Raw genomic sequence first — 18,281 nt, 5'->3', positions numbered from 1 at the left:
AAGAAGCTGCATCTTCTCTCCTATTTGTTTGCTTGTTTGTTTTTTTGAGACAAGGTTTCTCTATGTAATCCTGGCTGTGCTGGAACTTATTCTGCAGACCAGGCTGGCCTCAAACTCCTCTGCCTCCTGGATGCTGAGATTAAAGTTGTCTGTCTGTAACCACAGCCCAGCAAGAAGCTCCTCTGGTTAAGAGAGAGAGCTGATCTACCAACCTGGTCTGACAGACAGGCTCTGAGAACCAAACTAGATACGGAGGAGTCTAAGGCTATTTCTAAAAATATTTTTATTCTACTTATTTATTTTGTGTATGTGTTTATAAATGTGTTGACATTAGGGAAACCGTCCCATTTTTCCCTCCATGGAACATGCTGGAGGTTGAAAGGGCAACTTTCCACCCTGTGAACCCAGGAGATTACAATTCCGTTGTCAGGACTGGCAGTAGGTATGTTTGCCCACAGAGCCATTTTGTGGGCTCTTTTTATTTTCTTGACTTTTTTTTTTCATTGTTGTTTAGTTTTGTTCAAGACAGGGTTTCTCTGTGTAGCCTTAGATGTCCTGGACTCCCTTTGCAGACCTCAAACTCACAGAGATCTGCCTGCTTCTGCCTCCCTGACTGCTGGGACTAAAGGTGTGCACTACCATGCCTAGCTGGCTTTATTCATTTTCAATGACTTAAAATCAGGGAGTCTTCTTTCCAGGTAAGATTAATCTTTCAGTAAAGTAAAGCTGATAGTTATGACCAATGCTGGGTTAATGGGTTCATGGGTCTTTTGGGTGTTCTACTGATCTGAGAGCGGTTAGGCACACGGCTAAGGTAACACGAAAAGAAAAAAGCAGCAAAGCCTCAAAGGCACCAGGCATGAGTTCCAGGCTATATAGTGAGGCCCAGTCTTAAATAACAATAAAAGGAATAAACAAACCAAAACCCCGCACGCACACACCACACACACACACACTCACTCACACCACACACACACACACTCACACCACACAGAGATGCACCTTAAACCAACACCAACAAACAAAGGCCGGGAGGAGCTGCAGAGAAGGCTCCCAGTTAAGCCTTTGCAGAGGGCCTGGGTTAACTCCAGTTCTAGGAGACCATGACCTTCTGACTTAATTGGGCAGCAGGCTCAAATAAGATGCACATACATACATGCAGATAAAACATCATACAAAAAATAAATAAGTAAATAAAAGAAACCAAAACCAAAGCAAACCAAACAAAAACTGGAAAAGCCCTACTGCAGTGGGAGGAAGGAAGAACCGACCATCTGAAGGGCTTGTGCCTAGTTGAGAGAAATTCTACCAAGTAATGACAGCCATAGGCTTTATTTACAGATAATGAAAATTAGTACAAGTTACTTCTAATTATATACTTTTATCTTTTTTCTTAAGTATAAATCTAAGAAGTGTTCCAGAATAGCGGATTATAAGCAATGATCATAACCAGAAATTCATTTCTGGTCCTTCCTACAAAAGCTGAACAAAACAATAAGGTAGGCATGACAGCCTGTGCCTGTAACCCTAGCACTTGGGAGGGAGTCAAGAGGACCAGTGTGAGTTTGACACCAACCTGAGCTCAGTGAGACTCAGTATCAGAAACTAAAGAACAAGGTGGGTTCAGAGGGAAGGGCAATGGGTGTGGCGCTCAGGAGGCAGGCACATCTCTCTGTGAGCTTAAGGCCAGCTTCATCTACGCAGCAAGCAGGCTTCATGCCAGCCAGGCGTGGTGTAATGAGACCTTGCCTAAAAGATAAATAAACAAAACAGAAAGACAGATGACAGCCACTAGTAAGAAAAGAAAGCTGGTAGGGCGGTGGTGGCACACGCCTTTATCCCAGCAGTCAGGAGGCAGAGGCAGGCAGATCTCTGTGAGTTTGAGGCCAGCCTGGTCTACAAAATGAGTCCAGGACAGCCAAGGCTACACAAAGAAACCCTGTCTCAAAAAAAAAAAAAGAATAGAAAGAAAGAGAAGAAAAGAAATCTGGTTTTTCGGTCCCAAACTCCTAGAATGACCCACCTCAAGCCTGTTCCTTTTCCCATAGCAGTTCACAGAGAAACCACACTGCAGACTCACGCTGCCAATAGAAGCCAGTGTTACCTGAGGAGAATGTTGACTTTGGGGAAGCCCTCCCATTTCTCCCTGCATTCCGGGCACTCTGTCTTCTTTGAAGACATCCACCATAATGCTAGGCAGTGCCGGCAGAAGCTGTGGCCGCAGTTCAAGGTGGTGGGGTTAACCAGGATGTCGTAACAGCAGTGGCAGGAAAACTCACTAACAGAAATCTGAGGGCTGGTGCTTCTGACAGGATGATCTTCCTCCTGCCCTGGCGTGTTCAGGTCATTTTTCTGAGGTTCCTCCATTTCTCAGCAACTGGGGATCCACACACATAGACACTTTCAGACTCAGGACACAGCTATAATGTATCATAAGGTCTAGGTGGAAGCAATAAAACAGTGTAAGATTTCACCATTCTATATAAGTTTTTCTTTCTTTTTCTTTTTGAGAGGTGGGGTGGGGGGTGTCTCATATAGTCCAGGCTGGCCTCAAATTCTAGATCCTTCTGCTTCAAGCTCCTGGACGTGTCTGCTCCCATACTTGGTTTCTGTGAAGCTGGAGACTGAACCCAGGGCTTCATACATGCTAGACAGAACTCTTTCCAACTGAGCTGTACTTCATAATAAAATCAAAACAGCACGCTAGCCCCAAAAAGGAGTAGGGCAAAGGGCACATATTACTTCTGGTGTTAGGGTACATGTCTCAGTCTTGGCTGGTGCTACCCACACTAGCCACAAAAGTTTGAGGACACCATGTTAACAGACAAAGTACATCTGTTCAGGAGTCGAGGAAGGTTATAGGAGTCTAGTTTGAAAGTACATGGAGATCATATCAAAACAAGCTTACCATCGTAGCTTACAACTGTAGTCCCAGCACCAAGCAGGCTGAGGCAAGAGACCCGCTCTGAGGGCTAAAGTTATGCTTTAAGTTTAAATTACTGTGCTTATGAGATCTATAAAATAAAAATGCCTCTACTGTAAGCCCCAGTGTCTAAGGATAGATAACTTCCTAGAACGCTGGTGGCTGCTGCTCACGTAAGATAACAAAGCCAAGTGTTTCTACTCCTATAAAGAAAAGGTTGCTGCTCCAAATGTACAGAATGTGCTTGACCACACCCAGGCAGGAGGAACAGTGGTGTTCAGCATCCTGTGGGTGGCCTGGGTTCTGCTTCTTGTGGGGCCGTCCAGGAGCTGCTTGCTTCAAGAGGAGAACAGAGGGACCTTGAGAGCAGAGGCCCCGCTCAGGTCCCGGTACAGCGCTTTAGGGCAAGGCCCATGAGCTAATAGTTGTCCATAGCGTTACAGCTTAGCTCTTTTAGGATGAGATTGCTGGTATTTGACGGTAATGGAGCCTCAGGACAGGACCTCCACAAGCCTGCGATGATACCAAAGTGTTACAGCCGACTGTGCCTTGTTAAGCACAGAAGAGGAGGCAGAAGCTGGAAACCAGCCAGAAGACAGGTCTGCAGAGACACAGGCCCAGTGGGTGGTCAGCACTAAGTTAGCAGTGGTGACAGAGCAGGCTTCAGAGGCTGACAAGGCAGCAACGCACACTGCCAGCCAAGCAAGCCCTGGACGTGCAGTGGTGATTCTTTCCTAGAACAAACCGAGTCTCAGACGGTCATGGTGGAGGAATGGCAGTGATCACAAGAGAAAAAGCCAGCCAACCTTTATAAACCTTGGTCAGTGGGGAGGGGCTTGTGGATAAATGTTTCTGATTCGCTGGGGCTACGGCTGCCAAGATACTTAATCTACATGCAACAAAACAGTACTATTGTAAGGGGAAAAATCATTCAGGGAGGCAGACACAGGTGGATCTCTGTGAGTTTGAGGCCAGCCTGCTCTACAAAGTGAGTACAGAACAGCCAGGGCTACACAGAGAAATCCTGTCTTGAAAAACAAAACAACAAATCTTTACAAAGCAAGAAACCAAGACCTGAAAACTGTATAGATTACTTTTGTTTTGGCTTTTTTGTTATAGTTTTCTATGTAGCTCAAGCTGGCCCCAGATTGGCAGAAAGCCAGTTGCCTCAGCCTTCTCAGTGACAGTTACATTGAATGCACCCCGTATTTTGAAGTTGGTAGGTTCATTTTAAATTCAACATCTTAAAAGCAGCTAGGTATAGTGGTTCATATCTATAACCCAGCACCTAGGAGGGAGAGGCAGGAGAACCACAAATTCAAAGACAGCTTAAGCCACATAGGAAAGCCTTGCCACAGACTACCAAAGCCTGGAAACTACCAGAAAGGGTAGTGTGTCCCTCAGCTCAGTCTTCTCTGCTCCTATCTGTGGGAACTGACTGTTTCTATGGGTAAGAAAGCAGTGCTGTTAAAGAAGAGTGACAAAATCTACTTGTGACACTCAAGTTACATGATCCCACGCTGTGGCTTTGGTGAGCACCCCGGCTGCCCTGGCGAAGCAGCAGGCTGTTTGCCGTGTGCTCTGCTCATGGTTAGAGCGTGGCTGGGCACTGGCCCTTCCTTTCACCTCAAAGGCCCTGAAGAGACTTGAGGGGATACGGGCAAGGCTGGGCTCAGGGAAAATCTTTCTATTCACACTTCCAGCGCCCTCCTGTTCATAGGCTACTGATCAAACTACACATTAATACCTAGTTCAAAAATAATGGCAAGGTACACGCCAGCGTGGGAAAGTCTACTGATGAATTTATGACAGGCTGGCCCCTAGAGCAGAGAGTGCAACAGAACTCCAGGAGTCTGCACTGGAATTGAGCCGCCCTGAAAAGCTGCTGTTTCCAAATGAACACTTGTGTCCTTGACTGGAGTCTAAAGAGGCAAGCCAGGCTGAATCCATGCCCTGCCTGTGCGCACATAACGGGCACTTGCTGCTTGGCAGCCTGAGGTCTCTGTTAGGTTCTTAGGAGGGATCACCACCAAAACAAGATTAAAGATTACTTCATTTACCAGGATAAAAGTGTCTTCATGGATTACTGTTGGGGACAATAGGCCATATGGCCAAAGTTCAGCCATCTTGTCAGAGCCTGCACCTTTAAGTCTCTGTTTTTCCCAGAGTTTGCCTTTCACCAAAAACTAGCTGGCCCCCTCCCCCCTGCCCCCCCCCCCCCCGTTGTGGGTCGGCAGTTAGACTAAAGACAGATAGAGATGGAGCAACCCTGTTATGGTTTAGCAGTTAGACTAGACAAAGATGGAGCCAGATACCCTGTGCAGCAGGACATTATGACCCTGCCTGGAATTCCCTGTGTTTTGAGAAAAGCCTGCAGCTGGGTTGCTATAGCAATATGCTTCCCTGCCTTCTGATTTATAAAAGCTGCTGCCTGACTAATAAAGTTTGAGAGTTTGATCAATCAGACTTGCTCTCCTTCTTTGTGTCTTGCATTTTCAACAGGTGAACTTCCTCCCGAGTTTAGTCGAGCCCCGCAGGCCGGGGCAGATTACTGTCTCCTACTTTGGGCGCTGGTTACAATAGCCCCCCCACACACAATGACAAAGCATTATTGCCAAGTGGCAATAATGTCCTACATTGGTCTTTGTAGCCACCAACATCTGGTCTGCAGCAGGCTGGCTTCCTTAGGATGTCCTTTCTTCTCAGACCCTTCCTATTTATTTATTTATTTTGGTTTTTTGAGACAGGGTTTCTCTGTGTAGCCTTGGCTGTCCTGGACTTGCATTTATAGACCAGGCTGGCCTTGAACTCACCTGCCTCTGCCTCCTGAGTGCTGGGATTAAAGGCGTACACCACCACCGCCCGGTTCTTTGTGAGGGCTAAGAACTCCAAGAGGAGGCCCTGATTTCTCTGGTGTCATCTGACAAGTATAAAGAGATACTCTGTTGGTCTGGAGCCCACGTCCTACTTCCTCCCCTGGGAGCCTCCCAGGGACCAACGCATAACGGTCCTGGACCCGAAGCAATGAAGCTTAGCCAGGCTGGTGGGTTCCCAGGCTCCCAGGCCATGGATGAATGCTCGGAGGGAGCAAGCCTTCTCCAGTGCAGCACTTAGTGGTATAGCCCTTTTAGTGACATCACTCTTCCAGTGATATGGCTCTCGCCCTTCCTTTTTTAAAGACAAGCTTAGTATACAGCCCCCACCTGTTTTTGTTAAAATAGGATTTTGCTATGTAGCCCAGGCTACCCTGGAATTCACAGATGTACCTGTGGGAATAGAGGTGCATGCCATACCGCCGGCTCCCAACACAGGACAACTAGCTCAAGGTCATTCTGTTGATTCACAATAGATACAAGGTTATCCTGGGCTACATATATATATATATATATATATATATATATATATATATATATATATATATATATATAATTTCCCACGTTGGTCTGGACCTCATTTACATACTTATTTGGAGGGCTACCTACCACCTGTAGCACTGCTTTACCTGTCTGTCAGTTGCTCATATAGCAGTCACTACTCCTTAGCCAATTACCAATATTGTGAGAGCTATAAGTCTTAACTACTGCTTAAGAGATCCATAAAACAAAAGTATCCCTAACCTTTGTAAGCCCACTTGCCCAAGGGCTGATAACCTCCTGAGATGCTGGAAGCTGGTGTTTATGTAAGACAACAAGCCACATTTCTTCATTTCCCTAAACAAGTTTGTTTGACCTAACTACACTGGATGTGCTTGGTCACTGTAGGTGGGAGGTACACAGGCAGGAAGTACATCAGGGTATCTGCTTGCCCTTGATTGGACCTGGGTTTGCCTTTATAAGCCTCTGCATTTTCTGGAAACACTGGAATGGTTTTAGCCAGAGTCCATCATCCTAGCCAGTATTTAACTAAAGTTTGCTTCATATTTGGCTCAAAATTGTAGAAGGTCTTATTCTTGCCTGGTGGGATTAACAATCTCTCTCCAGCTGGGCATGATGTCCTACATCTTTAATCCCAGCACTCGGGAGGCAGAGGCAGGTGGATCACCGTGAGTTTGAAGGCAGCTAAGACTACACAGAGAAACCCTGTTTCGAAAAACAAACAACAAAACAAAACAAAACCAATCTCTCCAACCATCTGTTGTCCCCTTACTTTACTCATGGTCATTACTTTATTTGTGACCTCTATATCTCTTCCTCTTGCCTTATCCAATACCCTTTGAATTCTTTGAAAACTGGACTTACTTTAAAATAATTATCATCAGCCAGGTGGTGGTGGTGAATGCTTTTAACCCCAGCAGAGGCAGGCAGATCTCTAAGTTCCAGGCCAGCCTGGTGTGCAGAGTGAGTTCCAGGCCAGCCTGGTGTGCAGAGTGAGTTCCAGGCCAGCCTGGTGTACAGAGTGAGTTCCAGGCCAGCCAGGGCCACACAGAGAAACCCTGTTTTGGCAAGCAACTTTATGAGCTGAGTTATTCTGCAGGCATCATCTGGAGTACGGTGGCTCGTACCTGTGATACCAGTACTGGGAGACTGAGGCAAGAGGACCATTGCCCTTTCGAGGCCAGTCCTGTCTGCAGATGAGACCACCTGAGCCTGTGTCTACCTCCCAAGATGACAACTGGAGCTATCCTCTACACTTGAGTGGATGTTTGCTTTAGGCACATGTATGCCCATGACTAAAACTCCCTCTCCACGAGCATCTGAGGTTTTGTCCACTGTTCGTTGGTTCTGAGGCACCTCATCTGCCATCTTGTTGGCAGTTCTGAGTCTACACTGGCCGGTGAGGACTTCATCCTTGCTGTGGCTGTGCCTGGCTTCAGGGTATGGGGCCTGATGGCAAGGAGATGGCAGTGAACTGGCAGAGGAGGGGGCACAGGGTCAGTCTATGGTCATTTGACCCCACTGCATCTGGGCCCATGAATAGTAAGGGAGAACATCACAGCTAGGGAATGTTGAAGATTAAAGTAGTTTAGTTTAATCAGGAGGCAGAGACAGCAAGCTCTGCAGTGCATGTGAACATGCTTTGACTGTTCTGAGATAGGATTTCACTCTGTAGTCTAGGCTGACCTTAAGCAGATTACAGGCCTTGCCACCATAACCAACTTAATGCAATAAAATTTGAGCTTATCAAGTAAGAAACCATTTACTCTAAGTTTAAAATGTTTTTGCCGGGCCTAATCACGTCTTTAATTCTAGCACAAAGGAGGCAGAGGCAGGTGAATCTGAGGCCAGCCTGACTGAAATGATGAGTTCTAGGTCAGGCAGAATTACACAGTAAAACCCTATTTTAGTCCCCAACACTAACAACAAAACAAACAGCCAAGGTGCCAAGGAAATAGCTCAGTTGCTAGGTGCTTGTGTACAAGCCTGAGAACCCAAGTTTGATCTCTTAGAACTCTCATTAAGGAAAAAAAAAAAAAAGGTATCTGTAGCCTATTTATAATTCCAAAGCTGGGAGGTGGAGACAAGCCGATTCCTGAAGCCTGCTGGTTAGATCCCAAAGCCTATTCAATGAGTTCCGGGACAGGTGAAGACAGATGGAACCTAAGGAATGGCACCTGCGATTGACCTCTGGCCTCCACATGCCCACACAAACCAACCAAAATCCAGTTATTATGACTGAAATTATACCTAAAACGTGAGGACTAATGCTTTTAGGGTCTATTTAAGATTTAGCCAAAAAAATAAATATCTCAATCATTCTTTGCAAAAATGTTCAGTGTGAACAAAAACCCACATTGGGGCTGAAGAGATGACTCCATGGTTAAGAGCAATGGCTGCTGTTCCAGAGAAGATCCCAACACCCTCAAGGCAGCTCACAACCATCTGCCAGTCCAGTTACCTCCTCTGGCCTCTGCAGGTACTGAATGCATGTAACACACAGATACCCCACAGACATTAAAAAAAGAAAGAAAGAAAAGGCATTTGGCTTCTGTGAGCCTCTGTTTCTTCTTGCTACACATTATCTAACAACAGAAAATAAAAAGAATGGCTGATGCCTACTGAGCCCTTACCATCTACAAGGTACACCAGCTGGATGGGGAACGCACTATTTTCATTTCCAATTTACAGCTGAGAAGATAGAAGCCACTCAGTAATGGGAGAGCTCAGTTGTAAATCATGATCTGCCACTACTTTGTGTATTAACCTAAAAAATAAAAAACAAAACAAAAACAAAACCATGGCAGAGGCAGGCAGATCGCTGTGAGTTTGAGGCCAGCCTGGCCTACAAAGTGAGTCCAGGACAGCAAAGGTTACACAAAGAAACCCTGCCTTGAAAAACAAAACAACAACAACAACAACAAGACCAAAACCAACCAAACAAAAACATGGTTCAATTTAAAGATATCCCAATGAAGCATTTAATAATATCAGCTCAAAGGACTGATTTACTCCTTTATCATCGAATCCTCACCATGCTGCTGCAATGGTACACGTGAGAAAAACAAGCTAGGATTTGACAACACCAACTGCAACATGACTTCCAACTGTTAGCTCTTAGGATGAGCCCGATGCTCCAGAGACATTCACAATCAAACCAGGAGGGAAGGCCTACTATGGGTCCAGAAAGGATTGACCATCCATCTCCTGTGACTACTAAATAAAAACTAACGTGCCTATGTTAGGTGAGGCAAAGGTCCAGAAAGGCAGTAAGAACAGAATGCGAGTGACAGTCAAACTGGCTCTTCCATTAATAGGCAGAAGCAGTCCCAGTTTCTGACTGCCTAAAACCTTCTGTTTTTCCAATCCTAAAGATTTTCTGCAGAAGGTCGGAGGTCACTAGGATAAAGGTAGCATGCTCCTTTTTATGCTAACTTGTTGTGTTGGGCAAGACGAGGGTAGACTGAGAAGGGCAACAGGCTGGGAGGTCTCTGTGGCGGTCACTCAAGGATGTATTCTGTACTACGCCCAGCAGTTGTTCAACAACTCATAGAGCTACTAAGAAAAACAGAACTGGCCGGGCATGGTGGCGCACGCCTTTAATCCCAGCACTCGGGAGGCAGAGGCAGGTGGACCTCTGTGAGTTTGAGGCCAGCCTGATCTACAAAGTGAGTCTAGGATAGTCAAGGCTACACAAAGAAACCCTGTCATGAAAAACAAAAAGAAAAAACACAAAAACAAAAACAAACCCCCAAAACCACAATATCCCCAAAACAAAAAGCTTAGAGGTTTCCAAGTTAACACATGCCGTAATAATAGTTAGTTTAAAATATCCATTTTGGTGCTGGGATTATAGCTCAGTGGTGGATCAGATGCCTAGAATAACAAAATTCTGAGTTTAATCCCCAGTATCACACAGATACATACATCAATTTCAACTTACATTACAAACTCATGTGTCCTTTGAGATTTAGCACATTCTTTTACTTTTTATTCTCTTAAGATATCGGTATCATCCAGGCAGTGGTGGTGCACGCCTTTAATCCCAGCACTTGGGAGATAGAGGCAGGCAGACTGCTGTGAGTTCCAAGGCCAGCCTGGTCTACAAAGCCAGTCCAAGCTAGTCAAGGCTACACAGAGAAACCCTGTCTTGAAAAACCAAAACATATCAATATCAAAGTGCTAGTTTATTAAGAAAATATACTTTAATGTAGGATAATTTTTTTGTGTTTTGTGTTGAGACAAGGTTTCTCTGTGTAACAGCCAAGGCTGTCCTAGACTTGCTTTGTAGACCAGGCTGGCCTTGAATTCATAGAGCGCCCTCTGCCTCTGCCTCTGCCTCCCAAGTGCTGAGATTAAAGACGTATGCTACCACACCCAGATGAATAATTTTAATAAAAGCAACAAAGCCTAAGAAAACAAGCCAAAAGCCAATAAAAATCACAACTCAGATGTTAACATTTTTAAATGCTACCATTTACTATGAACTTCCATAACTATAAAACACAGCGGGCCACACATTTATGTATGTGGACGACGATAGAACATGAGTAAGTACAGAACGCTGCTCCCCAGCAGGCTAAGACACAGACTGAGCACTGGTGCAAACATTTCTGAATAGATCATTTTAAGCTGACCGTTTTAGATGTTTACTTAACATATTTACTTCCATACTTAAAATATTCATGCAATTCTGGAATCACAGTCAAGAAACATTTTCTGCTAGAGTAGCAGTTCTTAAGCAGCACTGTCATAGTCCACAATGAACTGCCTGAGCTCTTCCACATAGCACTCACTTATCTCATGTAAATTCTGCCTAAGCGCAAACTGAATGGAGTTTTCTAATGAAGGATCTTTTTCAACCAGCATTTTCACCACAATTCCAAAGGTTTCACAGTCTTGGTAGTAGGCTTGTTTAATTTCCTTGGTTTTTGATGCTATTGCTTTAAGGCGGTTGGTTAGTTGGTCATAAATTACTTCTGCGCCATCTGTTTTGTGTGATGGTTCTGTGAACCCAACTTCAAACTCAGAAAGTGTAGGCAAGATACGTTCACCTGCCATCTCTGGCTTTTCTACAGCCTGCAGACTTGCAGCTTCAGGAAGTCCCTTTTCTTCCAACCTTTTGAGTTTGTCTGAGATTTCTGATGAAGGAACTACTAAAGAACTTGATGGGCAGGAGTCTCTTGATGCTTTCACAGGCTGGCCAGGGCTCTCTTTACCTCGCTCTGGCTTTTTGTGGCTATGGCTTCTGTAGGAAGAATCAACATGTTTGGACTTCCTAAGATGTGACCCATGGGAAGAATGCTGTTTGCTTTGTTTTGGAGAGCACCCTCCACTGGATCCAGACCTGCTTTGTGGGGAGTCCTTTTGACCTACACTTGCTTTTCTGAAAAAAGAAGTCCCTTTATGGGGAGACTGCTGTCTTGAATTATGGGAAGAGGAGGCGCATTGTTTTCTTGAGGCACCTTTCACATCCCTGCACTCATGCTGCCGGCTTGCAGGAAGACCGTCTCTTGCTCGCCTCAGGCCAGAATCATCACTGCAGGCGTTCTGGGGTCCCTTGTCATATTGTCTGTTAGACCACATCTTATCTATTCTGACAACTGATCCTGGACGGTGACCAAGGACAACAGGGATGTGGAACATGAAAGGCTGGGCTGGCCACAAGCTCACCAAGAATCCTAATAGTCCTTGCTGGACACCAAGACACTCGCCTCAAAATGCATCTGCACACTAGAGAGACTGGACTCTAGGAAACATGGGCTTCAGTGTGGATCGATGGCTCCAGGTTCCAGGGTGCTGGCACTCGGGCTGCCACGGGAGTGGTTAGAGGTCTGGTTGGTATGTGCTAGTGAGTAAAAAAGTTAAGGATAAACCACCTTGCATTATTTTCTGTAGGAATGATGGGCATCTTACAACCTCTAAAAGGTCAATTCACACCTTTTTTAGAGTTATAAAATTTGAAAAAGGTACCAAGAGGTTCAATACCTGTCCATAGGAGTACTTAAGTCATTCTGTAAACCCAACACTCCCCAAGTTGGCCTTATTTCTCCAATTTAACTAAGATCTCTATCAGAAAGAGGCCTGTTCTCCACCCATAATCTCCCAGAGTACCTAATACTGTGTTGGTTTTATCAACCAGATTCAGCTGGGCATAGTGGTGCATACCTTTTAACTCCAGCACCCAGGAGATAGAGGCAGGAGGATCTCTGTGGGTTCAAAGCCAGCTTGATCTACACAGCAAGTTTAAGAACAGGCAGTGCTAATTTTTTATATAATATTTAAAAAGATTTATTTATTTTATGTATATGAGTTTTCTGTCTTCATGCACACTAGAAGAGGGCATCAGATGCCAGCATAGATGGTTTTGAGCCACCATGTAGTTGCTGGGAATTGAACTCAGGACCTCTGGAAGAGCAGCCAGTGCTCTTAACCGCTGAGCCATCTCTGCAGCCCCTAGCCGGCGCTATTTTGTCTTTTAAAAAACCAGAAACAAGTGAACATATTTTTAAAAATGAGTTAAGTTACTGACATCCTCCCTGCTCTTTAGGCATAAAGTGACCAAATTCTGTAGTTTTTGCATAGTAAACCACAAGAACAGTAGTTCCCCACCTTCCTAATGCTGCCACCCTTTAGTGCAGCTCCTCACGTTGTGATGACCCCAGCCATAAAATTATTTCCTTTGCTACTTCATAACTGTATTTTTACTACTGTTTATGAATTGTTAATGTAAATATCTATGATTTTTTGATGGTCTTAGGCAACCCCTGTGTCTGACCCCCAAATTGGTCAAAACCCACAGGCTGAGAACCACTGCCTGCAACGGAAGTGAATCTGTATCACAGACTGAAAACTTCCTTTATGCCAAACCCACTGCATCTTCAATCTCAACTCCAGTGAAGGCAGATTTAGTGACATGACTCATATGTGGCAGGGGATTCCAGGTTCTGTAGCCTGTTCTCCCAATACAGCAGCCCTCTTATGAGTCCCATCTATTTCTTAGGAAAGGAAAATGTACTTGCTGACTTCACTTGTATACTTTACACATAATATTCCAGCCACATTTTTATCTCTCCAAATCCTGGGATCCTTGAATTGAAGAGTCAAGCCATAGAATCCTATTATATCACAGAACAGCTATAAAGCGGGGCTCTAAATATTTGCAGATGAAAACTGAAGCAAATAAATCTGTTTATGAGTATAGCTCTTACTACCTTCATCAGAATCCCACGGGAAACTGGTGATCTTGAACTAGTGTGTCTGAGAACAAGGCCTAAAGCAGTAGACAGTCTTCCTTTGGTATCTGCCTTAGGATTTCCCAGAGGTGGCAGAATCTGTGGGTCTGCAGGTCCTCTCTAGGCAAGGACAGTGTTTACATGTGGCCTACGCACTGTCTCCTAGAGCCCTCAATCCTCTCCCTCCTTTCTCTTTGGATTTTCAAGACACAGTTTCTCTGTGTAGCCCTGGCTGTCATGGAACTCACCACAGAGGCCCACCTACCTCTGCCTCCTGAGTGCTGTGATTAAAGCTCCCTTGGTTATCTCTTATATGTGCTCATTATATAAGCAACTGCAGTAGGCAAACCATGTCCAAGGTGCTGGAGAGACTAAGTATCTGTGAAATGGTAGAAGCTGCCACAGGGTTGGCATGCCTGTACACAGCTTAATTTCTCTGGGTGCAGTGTAGTGCTTAACATATGGCAAATTCCAACTTTGCTTTTTGGAACTTCCTGGATTTTTCTGGGAGGGCTGGGGACAGAGCTCAGGACCACTGCACACGCTAGATAAACACTATACTACTGAGCTACATTCTCCAGCCCACATTTTAGCTTAACAACTTTTCCTTCACCCATTGTTGAATTTGCAGATATGCAATTCATGGATACGGACCTGACTGTGTATCTGAAACAAGTCCTTCACCAGATTATCACGAGCCTGCAAGTAATCTATGTGTAACTATATCTCAGACTAGGTATGGCTAAAGTGAAACATTTGTTTGTTTACTTATTTTTGGCTAAAGTGAAATTTAAGTAACGCTTCTATTCTTTTGTGTGTGTGTGAATCTCTCTCTTTCAATGTTTGAATCATCTTCCTGAGCAAAACTCCCATGAAATTGCTCAGACTCCCCACTGAACTGGACCTAATGACACAACCCAGCAGCTCAGTGGGTCGGACCAGGGTTTCAAAGTCATCTCTGGCTTTAGAGCTCAAGCCAACCAGTGGAACATGAAACTGTCAAAACAAAACAACACTCCTACTCCAAAAAATAAACAAGACCTGCAGCTGTGAGACAGTCATGGAAGAATCTGCACCACCTAAAAGTAAACTAACTTTTCTACTGCTGGGAACTGAACACAGGATTTTGTATACCCTAAACACATATTCTATTACAGAGGAGGCAGTCTTCAGCCCCAATCCACATAACTAAGGCTTTGAACTTGCAATCTTCTTACCTTGGTTTACCAAGCAACTGGGACTAAAAGTCTATGCCACCAGGCTGTGGCTTGTTAAATGCTGAGACACTACCATGTCTGGCTGTCAAACTAACACATTCACTTACAGTACAAACTCTAGCTGCATGAATTCAGATAAGTCATTTACCTTTCTTCGCATCACCTGTAAAATGGGGATAATAACAATCTAAAGAGGTTATTACAAGACAACTCAGAATAGTTCCTAGCACAGTTGGTTCCAGGAAAATAAATGTTCCTTCTGTTACTAAGATTATACTCTGTTCATAGATCGTACTGTAGTCCCACTTAGAAACCTTTGCCCCTTGAGTGTTTTTGTTTTTCATATACTTCTCCTGAAATGACTAAGGTAATGCCATTCTGTTTTGACTGTATTTTGTGTTTGTTCTCAGCCCTCTTTCCCCAGTGGTCATAACTGCCTTGGCAACACATCTGAGGTTATGTCTAACCACTACGATTTTCCAGGAATGAACCTTTAAGGTTACTCTGACCCTCATTTAACTTTGATGTAAATTAAGTTATTTAAGGGTTTTGTCTTTAAAAACTCTACCCCTAGGGCGGGGGTGCACACTTTTAATCTCAGCACCTGGGAGGCAGACGCAGGCAGGGATGTGATTTTGAGGCCAGCCTGGTCTACAAGGTAAGTCCAAGACAGCCAAGGCTACACAGGAAAACCCTGTCTCAAAAAACCAAACCAAACCAAACCATCAAAAGAACAAAAGAAAACTCTATCCCTAACTCTATCTCTTGGGCAGCAGGAGACTTTTTGTTTGTTTGTTTGTTTGTTTGTTTGTTTTCCCAGAGAAAATATAAAAAATTTTTTTTGAGAACATAAAACTTTTAATTGTCTTAACATGGTTGCCAATCACTAGCTTGTGTGGCTCATCACACTCCCACCTGCTAAGATTTCTGAGTCAAAACTATTCACTAACAAGATCTAAATTGTCTTTGATTAATCCACTCCAAGCCCAGGTTAGCCACTCCTGTGAACACGGTTGTGTCAGGTGTAGGTGTAGGTGTGTGTGTGTCTGTATTACCTAATCTTCTGGACAATTTGGTAGCGTGCTTACCTACTAGGTTCTATCAGCAGCAGTGTACAACCTGGGCATGTTTATTTCTCGGCACTCAGTGAAAACTGCCTTTTGCACCAGCCCGGATTTCTGATCCTGGGGCTGGGAATCAGAAGAGGGAACTCTAGCCTCAGTGTCGCTTTAGAGTTTCATTTTCTCCCTTCTGCATTTCCTGTAAACCAGAAGTCCAACGGTTATTCTTGCCTAGCCTGGACTATACAGACCTTTTCTCAACAAATAAGACAAACCAGGATGGTGGGCTGTGTCTTTAATCCCAGTACTCGGAAAGCAGGTGAATTTCTGTGTATTTGAGGCCACTCTGGTCTGAATTATTGGACTCAGTAGACTACATAGAGAAACCTTGTTTCAAACAAACAAACATACAAACAAACAACCCCCCCAAAGTAGACAAAAACAAACAAAACCATAGCCAGGCGTGGTGGCCCATGACTTTAATCCCAGCACTCAGGAAGGCAGAAGCCATCAGATCTGTGAGTTTGAGGCCAGCCTAGTTACCAAGGCTACACAGGGAAACCCCGTCTCAAAAAAAACCAAAACCAAAACCAAAACCTAGCCAACCGCCCCCACCCCCAACCACCACCACCAACAACAACAAAAACCAAAACCTCAGCCGGGCGTGGTGGCGCACGCCTTTAATCCCAGCACTCGGGAGGCAGAGGCAGGTGGATCGCTGTGAGTTCGAGGCCAGCCTGGACTACAAAGTGAGTCCAGGACAGCCAAGGCTACACAGAGAAACCCTGTCTCAAAAAAAAAAAAAAACCCGAAAAAAAAAGATCGTGGGATTAGATGCCAAACTGCGTCCGCAATAGTTAAAAAACTTAGCTGAATGACTGATATTAATAGGATTACTAACAGTTGCTCTTTCCTGAATGCTAGCTACATAGCGGTAAGCATTTATCTGAACGCTAGAGGGAAAGGGAAGTAAAGGAGGGGGGGGGGGTCCTATCAGGTTTATGGAAGATATCCATCTTCCCGGAAGGCATATTATCGAGCACTTGGGTCAGGATACATCCAGGCTGTTTACAAAATAGTAGTGACAAGAACAAACAAAACTTCATTGGCACGTGCAGTCCTTACCTAAAAAAAATGAGAGAAAAACTCCTTCGTATTGGCCCTCTCCTGGTGTGACGTTGGGGCCACCCCAAGGACGGACCAATGGGCTTCCGTGGGGAGGACCAAACAGCGACAGCAGAGGGCATGACAGGGCTCCCAGTTACTTTCTCTTTTCTACAAGTTAGGGGTTCGCCCCTGCCCAGCTAACGATCCCCAGCTAGACACGGCTGTCTCTCAAAACAAACAAACAAACACACACACACACACACACACACACACACACACACACTCCCCTTTGCACAAGATTTCTGAGTCATGAGTATGGGAATGAGGAGAGAGACGCTCTAGGTCAGCCCCAGTGTCACACTGGAGTTTGATGTTCCCCTTTCTGCGTTTCCCTTTATGAACCATCTGCCTTGGGAGGAAGGTGCCTCGATCTAGCGGACCTGGCGGGCCCGCAGCTGTGTGGTAGCAAGACCCCCTTCTCTGTCAGCCCCGGGAGCGCTGGGGAGGACCGGAGACGCGCGGAGGCGGGGGTCTTCTCCCCGGAAGGGAAGGGGAACTGCCAAGCGGCGCTCCGCCGCTATGCTGAGACCCAGGCCCGGGTGAGGAGAGAGGCCCGCGAGAGCCTGAGCCCACCCCCGCCAGCGCGGCTCGGGGAGCGCATCCCGATCCGCCCTTACGCCGCCCTCTCACACGCCGAGCGCTCCGCAGCTCCGTTACCACCCCGACCCGGCCGACGCTCACCTCGCCACTAGTCCCGAGACCCACTCGGTCAGCGCCAACCGCCAGCGCAGGCGGGGCAGCTGAGGAAAAGCCGCAGGGCTCGCTTCCGGAAATAACTTAGGCCTGCGGGCCGACCATAGAGGAGAGGCCACCCTCAGGCCTGAGACTCTCAACCCGGCGCGACCTCCCCGCCGCCTAGAGCGGCCGCTCCGAGGACCGGTGAGCGCATGCGCACTAATGCGCCACGCCCCTTCTCCTTCCCCTCTGGTCGGAGCCCAGAAATCATCCCCTGAGGGTGAGGAGATGTTTTTCTATCAAGTGTTCCTACTGGGTCGTGATCCTGTATTTAGATGAGCTATCTTTGTTCAGACATCAGAATAATTGTCGCACAGTGCTCCATATGCAACATAATGAGTCTTATCTTTACATTTATACAGAAAACTACAAAAGCAGTGTTTAAAGTTTAACCTTATCACATTACCGCCGTAGCCACCCACCTGGTCTGATCTGTTGAGAACTCATAGTTCTATGGTTCATCTATTAGACATTGTGAGACCAAAACAACGATATACCTTGCAGCTTAAGGTAAATTCTGGTTGTAGTCACGACAGTTAATAAATTCCTGGCAGGGCGCGATGGCTCAC

General features: G+C 45.5%; 1 protein-coding gene across 5 annotated transcripts in view; it reads right to left on the bottom strand.

The window, feature by feature from the left end:
* The window catches only part of BFAR (bifunctional apoptosis regulator), a 32,869-nt gene extending 15,072 nt beyond the window's left edge, over nucleotides 1-17,797 (bottom strand). For 2 of the 5 annotated variants that reach the window (XM_084763537.1, XM_084763541.1), the window contains exons 1-2: nucleotides 17,659-17,797; nucleotides 2,105-2,439 (exon numbers count right to left, since the gene is read on the bottom strand). In XM_084763537.1, coding sequence (XP_084619663.1) covers nucleotides 2,105-2,367 — 263 coding nt within the window. In that variant the 5' untranslated portion in view covers nucleotides 2,368-2,439; nucleotides 17,659-17,797. Of the gene's footprint in view, nucleotides 1-2,104; nucleotides 2,440-15,837; nucleotides 16,010-17,658 lie in introns of all 5 variants that reach the window. The other 3 variants (XM_084763538.1, XM_084763539.1, XM_084763540.1) reach the window with 3 other exon arrangements.
* Between the last annotated feature and the right edge of the window lie 484 nt (nucleotides 17,798-18,281).

This window comes from Acomys minous, assembly GCF_964271855.1.
Source record: "Acomys minous genome assembly, chromosome: 16".
NCBI classification, from domain to species: Eukaryota; Metazoa; Chordata; class Mammalia; order Rodentia; family Muridae; genus Acomys; species Acomys minous.
The sequence above is the reverse complement of the archived record's forward strand: the minus strand, read 5'-3'. Positions and strand labels throughout refer to the sequence as shown.